Consider the following 18972-nt stretch of genomic DNA (forward strand, 5'->3'; position numbering starts at 1 on the left):
CCATTTCTGTGCTCCTTTTAGAATCACTAAGCTTGGAGAAGACTTCTAAATCCCCAAGTCCAACCCAGCCCTTCCCACCATGCCCACGTCCCTCAGTGCCACATCTCCATGGTTCTCAAGCACCTCCAGGGATGGTGACCCCACCACCTCCCTGGGCAGCTGTGCCACTGCAGCACCACTCCTCCTGAGAAGAAATTGTTGCTATTATCCTCCCTCGGAGCCACATGCCCCAAGGATGGCTTGGAAGTGAAATGAAGAAGTGTCAGCTATTTCTAAGTTTGCTGGTGTCCCCAAGCCACTCATTAGTAGTCACATCTTCTCAGGTCTCTAGGTGTCCCCTTAGCCTTGTTCCTTGTACACCCTGATCTCACTGCTCGGAAGACACAGAAGGAGGAATAACCAAAAGGCAGGGAAGAACAAGCAAGGGGCTGTACAGAGAGATGCCACATGCAGACAGCACTCCTGGCAAGTCCGAGGGTCTTCAAGGGATGTCCCCAGGGCTCCCCATGCCATAAGCCTGCCATCCTGCCCCCAGCACCATGCCCACTGCTGGCAGAGCCATCGCCTGCCAAGCCCTTCGTGCAAAGTATGTTGCAGGATAGGACGGGTTATGGAAAACAAGCCCTGAAAACCACAAGGGCCTCCTGACCCACTTGTATCTGGTTTCTGCCAAGTTCTTGTTACAGATCTTAAACAGAAAGAAAAACAATGTACGAGGGATGAAGGAGCTGAAGGGGAACATTCGTGTTGGAAGAGCAGTTGGCCAGGCTGTGCTGAGGGATGTTTGTTTATTGTCAAATGCAACTCAATGATTTTGATTTCAGCGGGTGCCTTCAGTGGTTTTCCTCTCCTGTCTGCATCCCCAGCTGCACGATGGCAATGTCTGAGAGAAGGAAGCAGGACGTGGGGCTCTGCAGCCTGTCCCCAGCATGGTGCTGCTGTGTGGACTCTGGGTGCCCTTCCATTTGCTTTGCCTCTTAGCAAAACCTGTTTTCTACAGTCGAACTCCACCTGTGTGCAGGGCAGGAAAAGCACACCTCAGGGGAGTGCTGGAGAAGAAGCAATCTGTGCTGGGTCAGCACACAGCCAGAGCTAAGTAGCACGGAAACATGTCCAGCAGGTATCTAGACAGCTCCATCTCTAGAGAGCTGCCTGCCACCCGGGGCTTTCCCCTTTCAGGCCAGGGGCTGCATCTGAGCCCACACTGACCACAAGCTGCAGTTTAGTCACATGGATTGCTTCACCACGAGGCATGACACACACTGTCCTACATGGGAATGTGCCAGAGTCTTGGGCAACTCATTAGGTGTATGCTCACTTGGAGCACATAGGCCTGTAGGCTCTGGTAGGACACCTGAAGGAACAGCAGTCACCCTGCTCCTTGCAGAAGGATCCTCTCCACACTTTCAATGCCAAGTGGCAGACGCAGGAAGAGGGCAGACTGGATAAAGGAGTCACAAAATGCTCCCATGGAATCATTAAGGTTGGAGTAGACTTCTATGATTGCCAAGTCTGATGGTCAACCCACCCCCACCATGCCCACCGACCATGTCCCTCAGTGCCATATCTCCATGGCTCTTGAACACCTCCAGGGATGGTGATTCCAACACCTCCCCAGGCAGCCCGTGCCCGTGCATTAACACCAGGAAGAGAGTGAATTTAAATGGCTGTGCTGAGTTACCTGGCTGCTTTTCATAGCAGCAGGGGCACCCCATTGCCCTACGGGGCAGGAGAACAGAAGAGGCCTCTCCCAGCGTTATACTTCTGCCTGATTCCCTGTGCTGAGCACAGTGTAACACGAGAGCCCCTGTGGTATGGCAGCACCTGCTGTGCGGCCTCATTTTGCTCAGGGTCCCATTCTATCTCCCATTGCATTAAGTTACAGTGGGACCCTGATTTTAGGTGAGACTTCCCCCTGTCTTTATTGCACACGCTGTCGGAGGGGTTAATTGCGGCTGCCAAATGCTGGACACGAGCCATGGAGGTGCCAAGGGAGGGTTTTGTCCACAGCACTGAGAAGAGTAGAGGACCCATTGGGTCCTGGCTACCTGTTGAGTCACGAGAGGCGAGAACAGCCTGCAGCCACAAACACGCCTCCATCCCTAACTCATAATTTCCACTGCAATTACTCAGGAAAACCACAAAAGAGAGAACAGCTTAGCATTTTACGATCGTGATAACATGATCGGCAGCGCACGCAAGGGCAGCGAGACCTTGTCCTCATGGGGGAAAGACCTGCGAAATCCCCGGCAGCTCACGCCAGCCACAGCCTGCTGCCATGGGCTGCTGTCACCCGCGGTGGCCTCGTGCCGATGTCCCTGGCTGTCCCCCAGCGGGGCTGCTCAGAGCCCAGCCAGGCGGCCTTAGGCAGTGCAGGCGGAGCCTGGGAGCTCAGGCCAGCACCAGAACCCCATGTGTTCCCCACTAAAAAGGCAAAAAGGATGCCTACACCTGCTACAGTTAACCCTTTGCTACCTGTGCAAGTGGAAATGTTGCAGAAGGGCTTGCCCGTGTCTGCTCGATCACTGCAAGAGCAGCCTACGTTTCTCTTCAGGATGGTGGTGTTACTCCATCCTGTGAATGTGACAGTGACAAAAGAGGTGGGCTTTTCCACCTGAACCACAGCTTTCTCCTCCTGCAGTGGGAGTAAGAAGAGTGCAGAGCTGGTGGGCAGAGTGGGCTGGAGACTGCTTTGCTTTCCCAGGTGTGGCGAGCACTAGCCACCCTCATGCATGGACTCACACAGCACCAGGACAGCAATGGGGACAAACCGTTTCCCTCCTCTTCTTCCCCCCAGCCCCAAACCCCCTCCCTTCTCCCCCCAGTGCTGCCATCTGTTTTCCTACTGATGGAAGAGGATGAGATGTTCCGCTGGCCCTCGAGAGGCGAAGCGTCTCAGTGCTAACTCGTATTCCTGATGGGCTTCTGGAAGGGTTCACATCACTCCCTCTCTCCTTGAACTACGTGCCTCCGTGCTGAGGGGATGGGGAACTTGGCGCAGAGCAGCGAGAGACGGGGAGGCAGATGGACGGCCAGATTAATGGAAAGGGAAGGGAGGTGGGGAGAGGAGTGAGAGGGATGAGCAGGCGGGCTGGTCTGCTGCCAGCGGAGGAGAGAGATGAGAGAGAATCTCATTGATGCCATTACACGGTGACTTGAAATTTCCAGCGGGAGGTTGGCGAGGTGGGGCTGGGTTGGTCAAAGCTGGGCTTGGCTGCTGCTCACTGTGCCCCATCCTGAAGAGGACCCTGTGGGGAGAGACCGTGCCAGCAGCTGGGAGCACTGCTCTTCTCCTGAATAGGGCTGTTTCCTGAACGAGGCGGACAGATGAAAGCAATTCCTCATCCAGTGCACTCAGTAAGAGACAACAGCATCTCCAAGGGGTGACTCAGACCTGAGGGGACCTGGAGAGGCCACTGGAACAGCGTGGAGAGTAGAGGCTGGGCTCCAAAAGGAGGTGCCTCCAGTGAGGTATTACTGTTAGATAGGGAGGAATCTGGGCCTAAGACGTCCCACACAGCTGGCAAGTCGAGCTGAACCACGCCAAACCCAGGAGGAGCTCCAAAAGCAGAAGATTCCTTGGGCAGGCAGATGAAGGAGACACGGGGATGAGTGGGGGGTGTCACACAGCAAGGCCAGGTTACGGGCTGTATTTCATCCATACCCTACTCTCACTCTCTGGCATCTCCAGAGCCCAGAAGAAATTGGCCCCAAGTGAAATGGCCTCCGAGATCACCCAGGGAGATGCAGGCAGGAGAGGAAGGAGAGTGAGGGGGTGGGGGTGCAAGAGAGCATACATGAGATGGAAACCAAGTTTGGGACACTTCCTTTGGTCAGAGAAGTGGACTGGTAACACTCCTCATCTTCCCACTGCCTAGCAGCCCTCTGAGCAATACCTTCAGGGAAGAGTTGTGGCAATATAATGTCTCCTATAAAACATGTATTAAAAGGTTGGCTTATCAGTCCAACAAAAAGAGTAATCAAAGACATGAGAAGAGAGGAGGAGACCAGGGAGGAGGCGGTTGTGAGCTGTTTCTGAAAGGAAAGCATCAGGGCAAAGAAAACAACCTGAAGGATGAATCTTCATTAGTATTGCAGTGAGTGACTGTGACCTTAAAAACAGGCCTGGCTGATGACATTGCTAACAAGGAGGAAGGCATTGTTCCACAGAGGAGGATCAGGATATCTGACAAAGAAATGACCTGAGGACTAGGGAGAGAAACAGGATGACATTCACTTGTGTAAAATTGAAGGGCAAGCTCTTGTGCTGATAGTAAAACATCTGCTGTTAGCTTGGAGCTCATCAGTTGGAAACAAAGGATGCAGAGAAAGATCTGGGTGTACTTGCTGACCTCAGGTCTCTCTGAGCTGCCAGACTGATGCAACTGCAGAAATGACAGATACGTTCCTGGGTCTTATCAAAAGAGATTTACACATAGGCTTTGTGCAGGGCTTTGGTGAGACTGCAGCTGGAATAGTGTGTACTGCTCGGTCATTTCTACTGGAAGAGTAATTAAAAGCAGAAAAGGTGTAGAAAAGTATATGATAGTAATGACGAGAGTAGACTCTCTTTCTGCTTTTAGGGCACTGCAACGTTCTGGCTTGCTTAAGTTATAGCTGTAGGCTACAACTCTTGTCTGGGAACGCTCCCTGGGAGTAAATGAGGATGACAACATCCAGGAATAGAAAGAGCGTGTGTTGGCCATGAGCATGCTTAGGTGGCTAACGAGAAGACAGGGAGTGCTGCTATGAGACGCTGGGATTTTAGAGCCAGTGCCTTTCTCTCATGCACACAAACAAGCTGGCATTTTTCCTTCATTCCTTACGGGATTTTGCACTGAAGACGCAGACCCAAGGTGAGCTGCAAAACCTTCCTGCTTCAAATATACTGCCCTGGAGCTGAGCTTTAGAAACATGGAGCTCCCAAGGCACTGGATCCAACATTGAGCTCTGGTGCTCAACCATCCAACTCCTCTCTAGCATGCAGCAGCCTATTGCCTTACAGATTACAGGAGCGAGACACAACAAGCCACCAGGTTTGGGAGATAACTGCTGCACATCCTGCCAAGCACATTTCCTCCCTGGGGACATGTCCACTGCAGCATCAAGGCCACACGGTCACACACGGTCACACGTGCTGCCCATTCTTCCACCTTTCATCTGACAAAGAGCTGAGCTAGGCAGAACCAGCGAGCAAAACCTGATCATTTGCATTGAAATGAGTGCATTAAAAAAAAAAAAAATCAGCAAAACCCAAAGCTATTTTTGGTGTGTAGACTTCATTTACATTTTCCTTTTTGGTAGAAATGCCAAATTTTCAGCAGACAACATTCCAAAATTCCCTCTTCGCCCCACCACCCCCCCTTTTATTTTTTTTTACCCTCAATCATAATAACAAATCGTGCTCGACAAAGACTGCCTATTTTTCATTTCCTCTGTGAACCGACTCCAGGCTGCCTATGATTTTCTCTTGCCGGGTAATTATTCAAAACCAAATGAGTGGCTAACCGATTTCTGCAAGGAATTCTTTGTCTGCAGATTCTTGGGGAGCGGTTTGTTTTGCACACACGACGCTGGAAATCCTCCTTGTTTTGGTTGGACGCGTGAGTCACGCAGGGCTTTTCTGGACCAGTATTACTCTAGAACTGCAGTTCTGGTTAAGGAAGTATTCAGGCTTGGAGTCAGCACGCGCTTTTTGGGGATACCCCTTGCCAGTGAAATCCTTTTGCTAGAATTTTCTTCCCGGCTTGGCCGAGAAGAGCGCAAGGAAGGAAATGCGGCATGAAGCCCTGGACCCATTCTGCAGCCACGCGGCACGCTGCAGCTCACCCCCAGTACTGCCCTGGCCGCGTGCTCCAGGTAAATGCCAAAACACTGAAGTGCCAGCAGACCTTTTCCGTGCCAACCCATCGCAGACCTCCACCATGCCAACCCATCGCAGACCTCATCTGGTCATGAAGACCCCATGTCTGCGCTACCCAGCTTCATAGCAGGGCTGGAGCTGTCCCACGTGCTGGGAAGGGGAGCTTACCTCACACGACTGGATGCAGTGGATGGCAGAGGGGTCTGGGTACCATTGCAGCCTGCCCGTGCATACGATGTGCTGGGGAGGAGAGAAGAAAAGAGCCGTTAGGGAGATGGTGGAGGGAGGACACAAGCAAGCTCCCAGAGGTGCAGAGTCTCTTGGAGCTCCACACTGGGATCAGTCCTAGGACCTTCCTGCACTTCTGCCCAGAGGAAACCCTTTGGAGCTCACTGAACGCAAGTTTCACCCACAAACCAGACTACACTGCTCAAAGCAGAGCCTGGATAAAGAGATAGATGCATGTGTATGTATATGTATGCACCCCCAGGAGAGGAAAAGGGGATATGGCAAGGAACACCAGGATCTGGGTTTGGCTGGCAGCACTACACATGGTGGGCAGCAGCCAAGCTGGGAAGTAGCCATCCAGGACCACCACAGGTGGAGTCCTCTATTCACCTCAACACACCGTGCTGCATTTAGCAGCTTCCCACTTGCACCAGCCTCATGTCCCAGTCAGCTGTCCCTGGACACCAGCATCAATGCGCCCTGCACAGCTCCTTGAGCTGTGTCCACAAGGGAGACACCTGGGGACTCAACTCCCTGGACTTGGCTGGGGCTGGATACACCAGCCTCATGCTCACCCACGCCGCAGAGGTATTTATGAGGTTTTAAGTTAGCAGCTGCAGCCAACTGGACATGAGAACTGGATGCGGAGGACTCGGTTTCATCTAACTGGAACGCTCCGTCCCCATAATTCAGAAGGGGGTTGTTGGGAGCACGCATGATTATATGGGGGAAGAAAAGCCCCACCACACAGGCAATTTCCTCCTTGTAAAGCTCAAGCAGGCTTTGAAATCTGAGGCCCCATAAAACGATGGCTGGCCTGTGAAAGTGTCCTAGGATGCCCTGCATAACGGGTGTTACACGGATGGACACGTCTTTCTTCCACCAACGTGGCTCCAGCACCCTCAGCATGGGATGGAGCAGCTCTGCCTCAATCTGCTTTCATAGGGTGCTTTACTCCTGGGTTTGTATGTGATGTGAGGGGTGAGGGAGCTGCAGGCTGGCTGGTGGCATCTCCATCTGCTTCCCATGTACTCCAGGGTAGTGACTGGTGGTCAGAGGGCAGGGTGGTAGTAGCACCCTTGCAGGTGGCAGCAGACACACCCCTGTGTTTCTACTGTATTTTTCAGCTCCTTCTTGCTCCAAGTCTTCAGTCCAACCCAATGGGTTGCCAAGAGCAAGCTCCAGAGGTAATGTCTTCAGCCAGAGCAGGGAAGGCAGCTGTGATGGGATGGGACAGAGAGGCTGGAGAGAGCAATTCCTGCTCACCCCAAAGGATGCTTGGATCCCAACCCCACTGGATGTGTTGTATGCGGTTGCTGTTCGACTTGAATGAGTTCCCAGACCTTCTTGGCTGTGGGATGTGATGAATGAGAGCATAAAAAACAGCAGTGCCCTCCCCAGGCAGCCTCTGCAGTCCCTGTGTGTTTTGTCACATCCTCCCCATCACCTTGGGAGCGTGGCAGCTCTTGGGAACACAAGCACAGCAGGAGGCAGAGACGAAAGCAAGGCAGTCCAGGCACAGAGATGCTGTGAGGGGTAGTGCTGATGTCTAAAATAACACCAATCTTCCCTTCTCCAAAATGCTTTCCTTGCATGAGAACCCGTGGCCAAGCCACCTGGTGATCTGTCCAAGGCTCAAGCTCCACAATCCCACATGCCACGGGCATCCTGCTGCTGCAGAGGCATGGAGACATGGCGTGGGGATGCTGCTGGACCTCCTGCGGCTTCCTGGGGGGAGGGGAAGGCCTGGATAGGGGTGCCAGCTCCCAGAAGGACTGTTTGTTTTCCTTTGTTCCACCTCCTTCCTTCTGCATCTTGGTTTTATTTTAAGAAATATTACCCCGTTGGAGCTGCATTTTGGGAAAGTCGTGCCACGGAGATCCAAACTATGTGAGCTATTTGAGCTGTTTTGCCTACAGAATGAGTAAGGGATGGGGAGGGAGAGGCGAGCGGGTGGCCAGCAGTCCTGGCAGCAGAGCCAGCTCCCAGCTGATGGCAATGCCTCCTCCCTGGCAGGCACACACTGCCCGGGGCCGCACTGCAGCTGCCAGGTGTTCAGGGACCAGGGCTCGCGCCTTGCCTTCTGCCAGGGGTGAATTCTGATCTGTGCTCAGTCATCCCAGCACCTTGGCTGCCAATCGCATATGGCACATCCCAAAAGTCAGCGGGATTCCTGTGTTTAGCTTCATTCACAAAGGTATCCTGCAAGTCCTGGAGAGCTCACATTACAGCCAGTAGCTTACACTGAGCTTTGGTCTCAGAGGGCAGGAGGCTGTGCAGTAGCATCCTCAGCGTGTGGAAGAGGAGAAAGAAATGCTAAGGACCTGGGCACTGGTTATGAACCAGAAGAATCAGCCTGAGGCCTCATGGCATCATATGAAGCAGGCACGGTGCAGAGAGAACAGGCATGGCTTCTGCTGGCCTGGGTGAAGCAGGTCCAAGACGTATCCGGGAAGATGAAGGTGGGCACTACAGAGACCTCCACCAGAGCTAACTGAAGCCTGGGAAAAGGGGAGCTTGGATATCTACATGCCTCCATCATCAGCTGCTACACCAGCACCACAGAGATATACCCAGAAGGGGTCCAGATGGGCAAAGAACAGTGTTACAGAAGAGATTTGATCTCTATGCTGTGCTGTGGGTAACATTCACAAGGACCAGAGGTCACTGATGAAGGACTTGCCACTATGTCTAAGGCTAGCAACTGCACATCTGGAGTCATTAAGGTTGGAAAAGTCCTCTAAGATCACCAAGCCCAACTCATCCCACCATGCCCATCGACCAGATCTCCTGGTGCCACATCTCCACCTTTCTTGAATGTCTCCAGAGACGGTGACTCCACCACCTCCCGGGGCAGCCTATTCCAATGCCTTACACCTGCATATGCAGCAGGATGCATCCTTGGCCATGCCAACTCTGGTGGAGCTCATCCCAGGCTCCAAGTGGACATCAGGGCAGAGGTAGCCAGGATGAGCAACCAGCAGGCATCTCCTGAGCATGCACTCGTGGAGAAAACCAGCCAACCCTGAGCTCTTCACCCAAATTACTGCCCCTCTTTTTACCCAAAGCAAAGAGATTTGTTTAAAAAAACACTGGATAGAGAAGAGGGAAGACTGATTTGGCCACGTTGTAAATATTTTGAGGGCCCCACATATATGGATCGTGAACGCTCTGTTGGAGCAATGCTCCCTCCCCGCATACCTGGACTCTGGTGGGTTGCAGGCGGTGATCCATAGTCTCAGCAGTTACGTTTTCGGGCAGTATGACTGGATCGCTGGGGGGGATAATGCAGGAAGGTACACACACAGCACCTGAGGAAGGAGAGACAGCCTTGAGGGATTGCAGCAGGAACCAGGAAACTGCCTGCTGTGGGACAGTGCCGGACACCAACATGCTGGCTCCTCACTGAGGGCAGAGGCTCATGTGAAGGAGATCCTTTGCCTACCAACAGCTGACAATTTCTTCCCCCAGCCCTGACCTGACTTATGTGAGAATTTACAGAAGCTTTGTGCAGCTGATACCCCTTTCCTGAATGAGGTAACAAGTAAACATGCCTGAAGAGGTGAATCCAAGCCATGATGGCAAGCAAGGACCCAACATGAAAACATGTCTGTTCTGGATATTACAGCTGCTTGTTGACGTGTCAGAAAGTATTTCTAACAGTTCTACCATGACTGCCTGGGACCAGGAGGAAAAAAAAGCTGTAAAACTCCCACTTGGCAAAGCAGGTGAGTCCCAGCTTCAGTCCCAGCTTCACATCAGGTCTGTCCCAAGTTTACCTTAGGCCAAGCCTAAGCCAGTTTTGGGTTTTACACTAATGTCCCATCCAGCGGGATGCCAGGTGGGATGTAATGACTGTGACGGCACTGCAGCTGAAAAACGACCAAGTCTTTTAGAAAGAAATGTATGATGTGGTCCCTCATCTGGTGAAAGCGCCCTGTTACACCCAGTTGTCACTCCAGCTCTTATCTTGGACCTGCCCCATTAACCCTGCATATGTCAGCAGTCACATTAAGTGCAGAGGTTACGGTGGGACTGAGAGCTGGAGGGTGAGATAAAGCACTGCAGAGGGCTGGGCTTGCCCTAGAGATGAGTCAGCCCTTGCTTCTGAAGAAGTGCTTACGCTGATGGCAATTCTAACTTAGCAGGGGATGCACAGGGCTAAAGCCACCCTAGGGCTCTGTGTTCAAGAGGAGATTGAAGAAAAAACTATTTTTTCATAGATTTAATGGGAATTGGCCCAAGTAGAAGAGTCACCGTGACCTTCCAGCTGGCTCTCCAGGATGGCTGACTCAACACAGGGTCTGGGTTTCTGCAGGGTGTTCTCCTGCCCTCACCTATGCCATGCCCCTGCTCGCACTTGTACTCCACGAGGTTGAGCTCTGGAGGTGGAGGGCAGGTGCCCTGCAGGCTCTTGCACAGCTTGAACTCCTCTGTCCACGTGCCCTCCTTGGTGCAGACAATAGGGACCTGGAGAGGAGAGAGAAACCAGGGTCTGGAGACACCCTAAGCTGGGGTGCATCCCATGTTGTGGCTGGCACCCACACCACCACAGTCATCTCCAGCAGTGAGAAGAGCTCCAGTTTTGCTTTTAGTGGTACCCAAATGCCCCAGCATGCCAAGCTTTGCTAGTTTGAAGTGCTCTGAAGCCCAGTGCGTGTCTGACCCCCGTCCGTCCCATCACTCACCTGTGATCCTGGTGGCTCACAGCTCAGGACACACTGGCTGTCCAACTCAAAGCCCTGGGTGCAGTTGTACATGCCCTCAAACACCGGCGGGGGCGGCTCGCACACCACAGGGACGCAGCGTCCCTCCTCCCACTGCCCGCTCTCCAGGCACTGCACCTTCAGGAACTTCCTGGGAAGGGAGATGGAAAGAAAGCTGTGCTGCAGACCCCAGAAAGCATCCTTCTTGGTTCTGAAAACCCCGTGCGTGGGGCTTTCCCACGCTGCTCTCCAGGATAACCTATGCTCAGCGAGGACCTTCCTTCCCCTTGTGCTGATTTAGGAATCCTGGATGCTTCTCACACCGCCCACCACCCCATCACACCAATTTAGTGGGCATGATGGCAATGGATTGACAGTTGGAGTAGATGATCTTAGTGATCTTTTCCAGCCTTAATGATTCTATGATTCAGGAGCCCCGGGCACTTTTTCTCACGCTTCCCACAGCACTGGTATTGGAGCCCCAGACACCTTTTCCTGTGCTCCCCATCACCCTCCATCCTTTGTAGCACCTCCGGATGATCTCTCTCTGCCCTCAGCCCCCGCGGGTACGTGCAGGGCTGCCTTGTCCTGCCGCCAGTAGCTGCATACTTTGCCGGAGGAGCGAGCCTCCCCTGTAAATCCTGCTGGCCCAGGCCCAGCCTTGCTGAGGCTCCTCTTTGTACGCCGGCCAGAGCTGTCAATCCCACTCTCGCCGAGGAGCTGCCGCACCAGAGCAGACCAACACCAGCTTGCGCTGCTGAAATGGCCCCAGCATGAACCGCTTGCCAAAAAGAGGATGAAAAAGAAGGGGAGAGAAAGGCCAGGAGCAGAGCCCACCCGCTTCTCTGTCTCCTTGCCTTGGCAGCAAGACAGACTTCACATCTTCTGCACAAGAGCACGAAAACCCTGTGGGGCTTTCAGCAAGCTGGGGACACATCATAGAATCATAGGGCATCCTGAGTCGGGAGGGACCCATAAGGATCATCGAGTCCAACTCCTTTGACCCAGTTACTGACACATGGCTTTTTACAGTGCTGATGAGTTTTACCTGTGCTGATTCTTTGGTTCTTGTTTCATCTTTTTCCCCTCTGTAGCATCACTCCCACCAGATGCCCATGCCCGCTGCTTGCCTCTGCCCACTCCTAGGCAGAGGATCCTAGGATCTGCCTAGATCCTAGGCAGCACCATGCTGTGGACATGTGTCTGACTGACCCCAAAGCATGTGTGTATGTTTCTGCTGGGTGCTGCTGGATGGGACATTTGGGAGCCTTTTCAAAACATTCCCCTCTTTAAATATTTGAAACTCTTTCAGAATCCCCTTCTGCTTTCAGAAGTCAGAGACCTGATTTTTTCTAGAGACTTTATAAAAGTGGCGGATGTTTCCTGCTCTGACGAACACAAGCAGTAACACAGGGAAGGCACAGGAAGGGAGGGGACATGGCAGGGCCCCCAGTTCAAGCAGAAGCCTTGAATTGACCAAAGAGAATTGAAACTATATCCAATCTTGGAAGGGTGGTGGGGAGAAACATCTCTAGATCTCACTGTGGACATCTGCAGCTTCAGCCCACTGCCGGTTTCTTGCCCTTGCTTGCTAGCCCTTGCACCAGGATGATGCTCACCACCTTTCGAAGACATCCCCATCAGACCTCACTGCTTTGAACACTTTGTCCAACTCCTCAAGCAGCAGTTTCCCCTTCTGTCATTGCCAGGCATGTGGAGTAAATCAGAGCAGAGAAGGGCTTTCCTTGCACTGCTGCATTGCAGCTACACCAGAGGTTAAGCTGATGGCTTTAGGGCAATAGGAGCAAAGCAGTGGTACAAAGCCTCCAGCACCGAGCAAAACCCCTTCTCAAAGCAGCAGCACACCTGGCCACCTGGGCATAACTGATGCAGCCACTGCACATCACAGTTGCTCTTCGGACCTGCAGCAGAGGCCTTATGGCACAGAGCTGGGAAGGGCTGGGGAGAGGCACCCCATGGTCTTTACACAGATGCATGTCATGCTGTGCGGCCCCATTGCCCTTGCTGGGGATCCTGGTTGAGGTCCAGGGTAACCTCATGCATGACCTCTCCCTGTCCCTCTGCAGCCCCTCCAGACCTGGATTGCAGTCCCTCTTCTCTAGAGGCTTGCCCCACCGCCAGCCTCTGTGCCTTCAAACCCCAGGGCAGAGGGTGGCATGTGGACCACCGCTGCACATATGAAGGGGGCAGCTTGTATTCAGGCACGGAGGAGGGAAGGGTGAGGCTTTAAAAAAAATAAATAAAATAAGAAATACCTTGAAGCAGCTTGAAGTTTCCAGGCCCCTTGACTCCTTCTGATCTGGCTTAGCGGCATTTTGCAAGGATTAATGAGGAAGCCAGGAAAATCAGAGTCAACGCTTCCCCCTCCAGCTGGGCAGCGTGATGTCTGATGGGGAGAGGAGACTGGGAGACGCCTGGGGCTGCACCCAATGTGAAGGCATGAGCCCCATCCAGCCCCAAGGCTGTGGGAGCAGGAGCCTGGCTGGGATCCAGCCCCAGGCTGGGGTCCACCACACAGGAGCGGTGATGAATGAGCACAAAGCCACCTCACCTCCCATGGCAGGAGACTGGTGGCTTCAGAAAAGAGGGGGGAGGAAGGAGGGAGATTTGATGGGAAGTTAAAAGAAAGCAAGGCTAGCTTGTAAGGACTCTACAGCCTGGGCAACCTGGACAGTAAATCTTTATCAAAGGTCTTAGAAGTGGAAATGACACGGAGCCCTGCCGACAGCCTGTTTTCTTTACCTGGCTTTTGGCTCTCCTGGCTGCCTGCATGTTTGTCTTTTATCTGGAAGGGACCAGATGTGGGCAGGAGAAGTGAGAGCCCTGCACCTTTGTACCCACCACAAATGTGCATGGCCCAGTGCCCTGCTAGGCTGTGATATCCCTGGGCTGGGCTGTCCTGCTTTGCCCGCTGCCGTCCTTCTGATGCCATTCCAGCCCTCAGCCAGCTAACTCCTTCCAGGCCACCTTCCCATCCATGTTCCCCGCCTCCTCTTTCTCCTTCATGGTCTCCACCAGCCTGCTGCTGTCTTTGAAGGGAGCAAGAGGTGGAGGGGCTGACGTCTCCACGGGGCTGGGATGTCTCACGGATCCCTTGATCTTGGTGAAGGGCCATTTATTCCTCAGCCTCACCAGTGCATCTGCTGACAGTCCTGCCAGCTTCTCAGAGCTCATCCCAGGAACTGGTCATGGGCAGGGAGGGAGCAAGCAGGAACAGGAGGCAAAAAGACCTGTTTCCCTTTTTGCTTCATTCCCTCAAGGTATCTCCGAGACCTTTCATCCCACACTGGGGAAAGCTAACAAGGAGCTGAAGAGATCTCTCCAGGGTTTGGGTTTTCCAGTTCCCAGCTCATTGTATTACCCCTGCAACACAGTACCCCTCAGAAGTCGAACCAGCGGGTGGTTCAGATGGGTGCAGTGGTACTGCCTAGACACTGCCCCAGACCAGACTTCCCCTCACAAAGCATCAATGTGTATATACAGCTCCCCTTACTGTTGTTATCTGGGAGCTGGGTGTGAAAGCTCAGCTTATGAATGCAGGCTGTTCCTTGGGCTCTCCAGCCTAAAAACAAATCTCCTTTGGAAAGAGCTGAAGGAGCTTCTGCTCTTCACGTCAGTCAAGAGATCCTGCCAGAAGAAAGGCAGCGTATCTCTGGCAGGATTTTAATTACACAATCAGCATTCCCTCAGGGATCCCTTGTTGACTGAGCACAGATCTGTGAGGGGCTTTTCCTCACCCAAGTTAACAGATAAGAGCAACTTCTCTGAAACAACCTATTTTGTCGTCCTCTTTCTCTTCCACTTATGCTATTGGATATGAACTTCAACCGAGCTTGCAGGAGCCTTCCAAGCATCCTTGAATGAGTGCCTGCCCCTGCATTAATGTTCACCTAACAGAACACAGCTGAGGGAATCACACGAGCATCTGCATCCAAGAGCATTTGGACTTGGGCAGAGACAGCCAGATTTCAGCCAGGGCTCAGGCCAGAGGGTGGTGGTCTTAGGGGCAAAGTTCCAGGGCTTGGACTGCCACTACAGACATAGCAGCTGTGGTGTTCTACACAACATATGGGAGAAAGGCACTGCAGGAGGCTGATGAAAAAAAGCAGCAGTCTTGCTTTCTTGTGCCCATCAGCACCTGTGCAGCACTCAGTCCTTTACAAGGCTGGTACTTGCTTTACGGGCTGTCCTGACCTACACAGATGACACACGCACACCAGAAGAGCACGAGGTCTCCCAGAGGACACCCTTTGCCACAGCAGAGGTGGCAGCAGGGCTGGGACTGTGCTGATGTAGCTGCACGCCCAGCGCCTGAATGCCACAGGCATCCACGCTGCTCCCCAGTTTGCAAAGCAGCCCATGTGACTGCAGCCATAGTCGTAATTTGCTCTGCTCCTCTTGGCCCAAGAGATCCTCCTAACACTGTGAAAAACTGTTTACAGAAACCACTTCCTTCATTACCAGGCAAGAAATTTGGCAGCTGCTTCCCAGTGCACAACAACCCTACCCCAGAGCAAAGTAGAGCTGAAGTCTGCATCCAATTTAAACTGGAAGAGGGCATTAAACAATGAGCACATAATTATCTGATTGGGGCTAGCACTGGGACTCTGGGGAGGACCCTGCTGGTGCCAGGGAATCTTTTGCGACCATATCCAAGGGGACTTCAGCTGGAGGTGTCGCAGACAAAACGTTGCTCAGCCCTCCAGCATCACAGTGCTGGTAGTGAATCACCAGGATTTTTTCCCCAAAGCACTGGGAAAATCTTCTCCAATTGAAATACAAACGCTCGAGATCAAATTTAGCCAAGACGTGCAGGGGGTAAAACATTAACCCCAAGAGAAGGCTGTCATTTGTTCTTACAGTCCTAGTGCTGTGACCTGTTTTGATCACTTGTCACCTTATCACATCCCTACTGAATTACCCGAGAGCCTGCAAACACTTCTGCACACGCTTACTTTTCGGCAAGAGGCAAGTGCATTGAGCTGCACCAGACAACTCACATGCTTCAGGTTAAGGCACTTAATATACACAGCAGCTTATATGGAGCTCCCATCTGATTTATCCTAAAGTGGGGGAACGCCTCTCGTATTTGAAGAAATAAGCATGAGAGCAAGCTACTCTGCCTCATATCTCTTCCAGCAGCCGAAGCAGTGCTTTGATGGAGATAGAGCATCATGACCTGTCCTCTTTGTTCATGAGAAGGAAGGAGAAGAGACAGCAGACCCATCCCAGACTTACTTCTTAGGTTTGCCCGCTGTGTTCTCCACCACGTGGTACCCAGGCTTGCACTTGTAGCGGCAGATGGAGCCCACATCGTGGTTGCCCTGCATGCAGCGTGGGACCAGGAGCCTGGCGTTGGGCACGGCAGGTGGAGCGTCACACTCCAGCTTGCAATAGGCCTCAGGGAGAGACCAGAGCCCATCCTCCAGGCACGTCAGCCATTGGTTCATCCCTGAGACCAGGAGAGAAGTAGAAAGTTTGGGTCACTGCTGGAGCACCTCTGAGGGAAGCTCTGAGCTACCAGCATGCATCCTCTTGTTAGAGAGGGTAACAACACCACGGGAGGCAATGCGTACAGAGATTATATGCACAGCTGGACAGCTTCAGAGGGATGCAGAAATTATCTTGGTTCTGTGTATTTCCCCCAAATCCTCCCTTAAAGCCCTGCTCTCTGGTGATGCCTGAGGAGAGCCTTCGGCAGGCTGAGAGCTTTCGTGCATGACAAAAACACAAACATAGACCCTTTCTCGTGTTTAGTTCAGCACAACTCCATTCACCCCACATGGCCTGCCAGAAAAGCCCAGGCCTGCATCCACCATGCATTATGGATGCTGCTTCTTGATGAGCAAGAAGAAAAGTAGAACCAAAGAACTGGGGCTTTCTCTTGGGAGCTCTGTATTGGGCCTCCAGCAGGTTCATGGTACAGCCAGACAGCTCCATGCTCCCTCCAAGCATCACTTTCTTTTTATAAGCTCACCGCTCTGCCTACAACAGCTCGTAGACAAGGGCAAGGCCGTGCTCCTGCTCAGTGCCAGCATTCCTGACAGCTGCGGTGCATGGGCTGTCCCCACCTCTGAGTGCCGTGACAGGAGCCATGTAATCCTTTCCTTGCCTATTCTTAGTATTTATGAGCACTGAGAGCCTTTGGGGAGAACAAGCAGCAGACACGTTCCTGCCTTGACGACTCAGCAGTCCCCCTTGCCTTGTAGGCCTTGGCGGAGCCCCACCAGGACCTCTGTCAGCTGCTGGAAGCCACCCATGGATGAGACGCCAAGGGAGCCCGTGGCAAACCTCCCGTTGACTTCAGCAGGAACAAGAGGAGGCTGTCAGGGAAATATCAGCTTCATGCCTGCCCTCGGTTGACCCACTGAAGGCAACGGCACGGCTCTGTGCGGAGCTTGGCCCGTCAAGCTGTCGCTCGGGCGCTGCCCTTTGATCAGCTCACGCTGGGATCTGCGGCGTTCCCTCCTGTCATGAAATGAAACCTTAATTCTCCACCAGTTTTGCTCCTTAGATTTAACTAAAAAAACAGTAAATGATTTTCATGCGTTTCGGCTATAAATGTCGCCGTAAAATAGGGCACCCATTAAAATGATTTGTTGTATGCGATTGTTCAGAGCGAAGGCACTGGTGGAAACTCACATAAAGTCCCAATGCTTGAAGCTGTCAAGGCAATTACCCCCGAAATCCCATCCAGCTCAGCCTTGCATAGACAGGAACAGTAGCTCTTTTTCTCCGACGTGGCTTAAAAACATTCCTGCGGGTATCGATGGAGTCGGCAGAATGAAAGCCAGGCCGTGGCGTGTCTGGAGGACTGCTGTGTGTCTGGGTGGTGCACATCTTGAGACTGCTCTGCAGCTGTGGGCATCAGTCTCTATGGCGTTATAAGGCCCCAGGCCTGCTGAACCACATTACTTCCCACAGCCGCCAGGCACCAGGCCATCTGCGGCTCTCTGAAATCCTCTCTGTTTGTCTGCACTCTTGCTTCACTCATCTGTGTAATACCACAGCCAACCAGACTTCACCAGTTAGCAGAAGAGATCCCTGAGGAGGCGGGCCGCCAACCAGGGGTGGGCATCACAAGGAGTATCCCCTTCCCATGCCATGGTGCCCCTGCTCAAGTGTGCCCATCATTTGGGGAGGACTCTCAAAGGCCCACCTGGTTGGCAGAAGCAAACTGGGAAATTCCCAGTATTACTGTTCAGTCCTGAACAACCTGGGACAGGCACCAAAAAGGGAGACTTAAATGCCTCTGCACCCCAGACTGTACCTCGAAGCTTGGCAGGGTGGATGCAGGAGAAGGAGCATCTCTTCAGGTAGGTGGTCCCCATGGGGCAGGAGAACTCCGCATAGTAGACATGTGACTGGTCAGGGACACCACAGTCAACGGGGTCACAAGTCACAGATTGGTCCCACCGCCCCGAACTGCACGTCAGCACCACCTCCTGCTACAGAGAAAGCAAGTCTCCATCAGACCCCAGCAAGCGAGCTTTAATGCAGTGTTTTACTACCTTTAAGGGAAAAAGTAAACACTTGAAAATACACAACAGTTTCCTAAGTAAGAAGTTATTCCCAGCTCTGCACACTACCATCTTCTCCCCAACATGATCAAGTCTTAACTCAGGTGTTGATGGGCACCTCTCCTGTTGAATGGTCTTCCCCAAATGTCCTGATCCTGTCACGCCCACAGACTTCACTGAAATCAGAGATTTGTAAAATCTCATTTACAAGTTGTCATCACATAGCCCCTCTTATACAGCTGGGGGCCTGCATGAGAACCCGAGTCCCAGCTGCCAGGGGTTCGAGCCCTTCATATGATTAATACAGGGTACTGACCTTGCCAAAACAGAGCAGTACATGATGGTGTGCTATGGTTTCCATTCCCAGCCCCCTAACCCAGAGAGGGTGTGCAGAAAAAAAAGAAAAGGTTTCTTTCAACTCTTTTCCTTGCACCTTCACTGTCTGAGCAACATCATGCGCTCTTGTGCAGTCAGACTTATGATTTGTGCTCCCAGCCAATGTGTTTTGCTGGAACCCAAAGGCAGTGGGTGATTCTTGGTGCATGGCAAGGTCATGGCGCAGAGGACATCCAGTGGAGAGCTGTGCATTCTTTCCTAAAAATGCCTGGAGATACATACTTGCATGGAGGGTCAT

The 18972-nt window shown here is 52.7% G+C and overlaps 1 protein-coding gene across 2 annotated transcripts in view; it reads right to left on the reverse strand.

The window, feature by feature from the left end:
- Positions 1-18972, reverse strand: part of PAPPA2 (pappalysin 2) — a 75647-nt gene that overhangs the window by 8919 nt on the left and 47756 nt on the right. Inside the window, exons 15-20 of one of the 2 annotated variants that reach the window (XM_040704898.2) lie at positions 18089-18263; positions 16057-16270; positions 10780-10948; positions 10429-10561; positions 9293-9402; positions 6032-6103 (exon numbers count right to left, since the gene is read on the reverse strand). In XM_040704898.2, the coding sequence (XP_040560832.1) occupies positions 6032-6103; positions 9293-9402; positions 10429-10561; positions 10780-10948; positions 16057-16270; positions 18089-18263 (873 nt within the window). Of the gene's footprint in view, positions 1-6031; positions 6104-9292; positions 9403-10428; positions 10562-10779; positions 10949-16056; positions 16271-18088; positions 18267-18972 lie in introns of both variants that reach the window. The other variant, XM_040704897.2, reaches the window with a different exon arrangement.

Source organism: Gallus gallus, chromosome 8 (assembly GCF_016699485.2).
Source record: "Gallus gallus isolate bGalGal1 chromosome 8, bGalGal1.mat.broiler.GRCg7b, whole genome shotgun sequence".
In the NCBI taxonomy this organism is placed as follows: domain Eukaryota; kingdom Metazoa; phylum Chordata; class Aves; order Galliformes; family Phasianidae; genus Gallus; species Gallus gallus.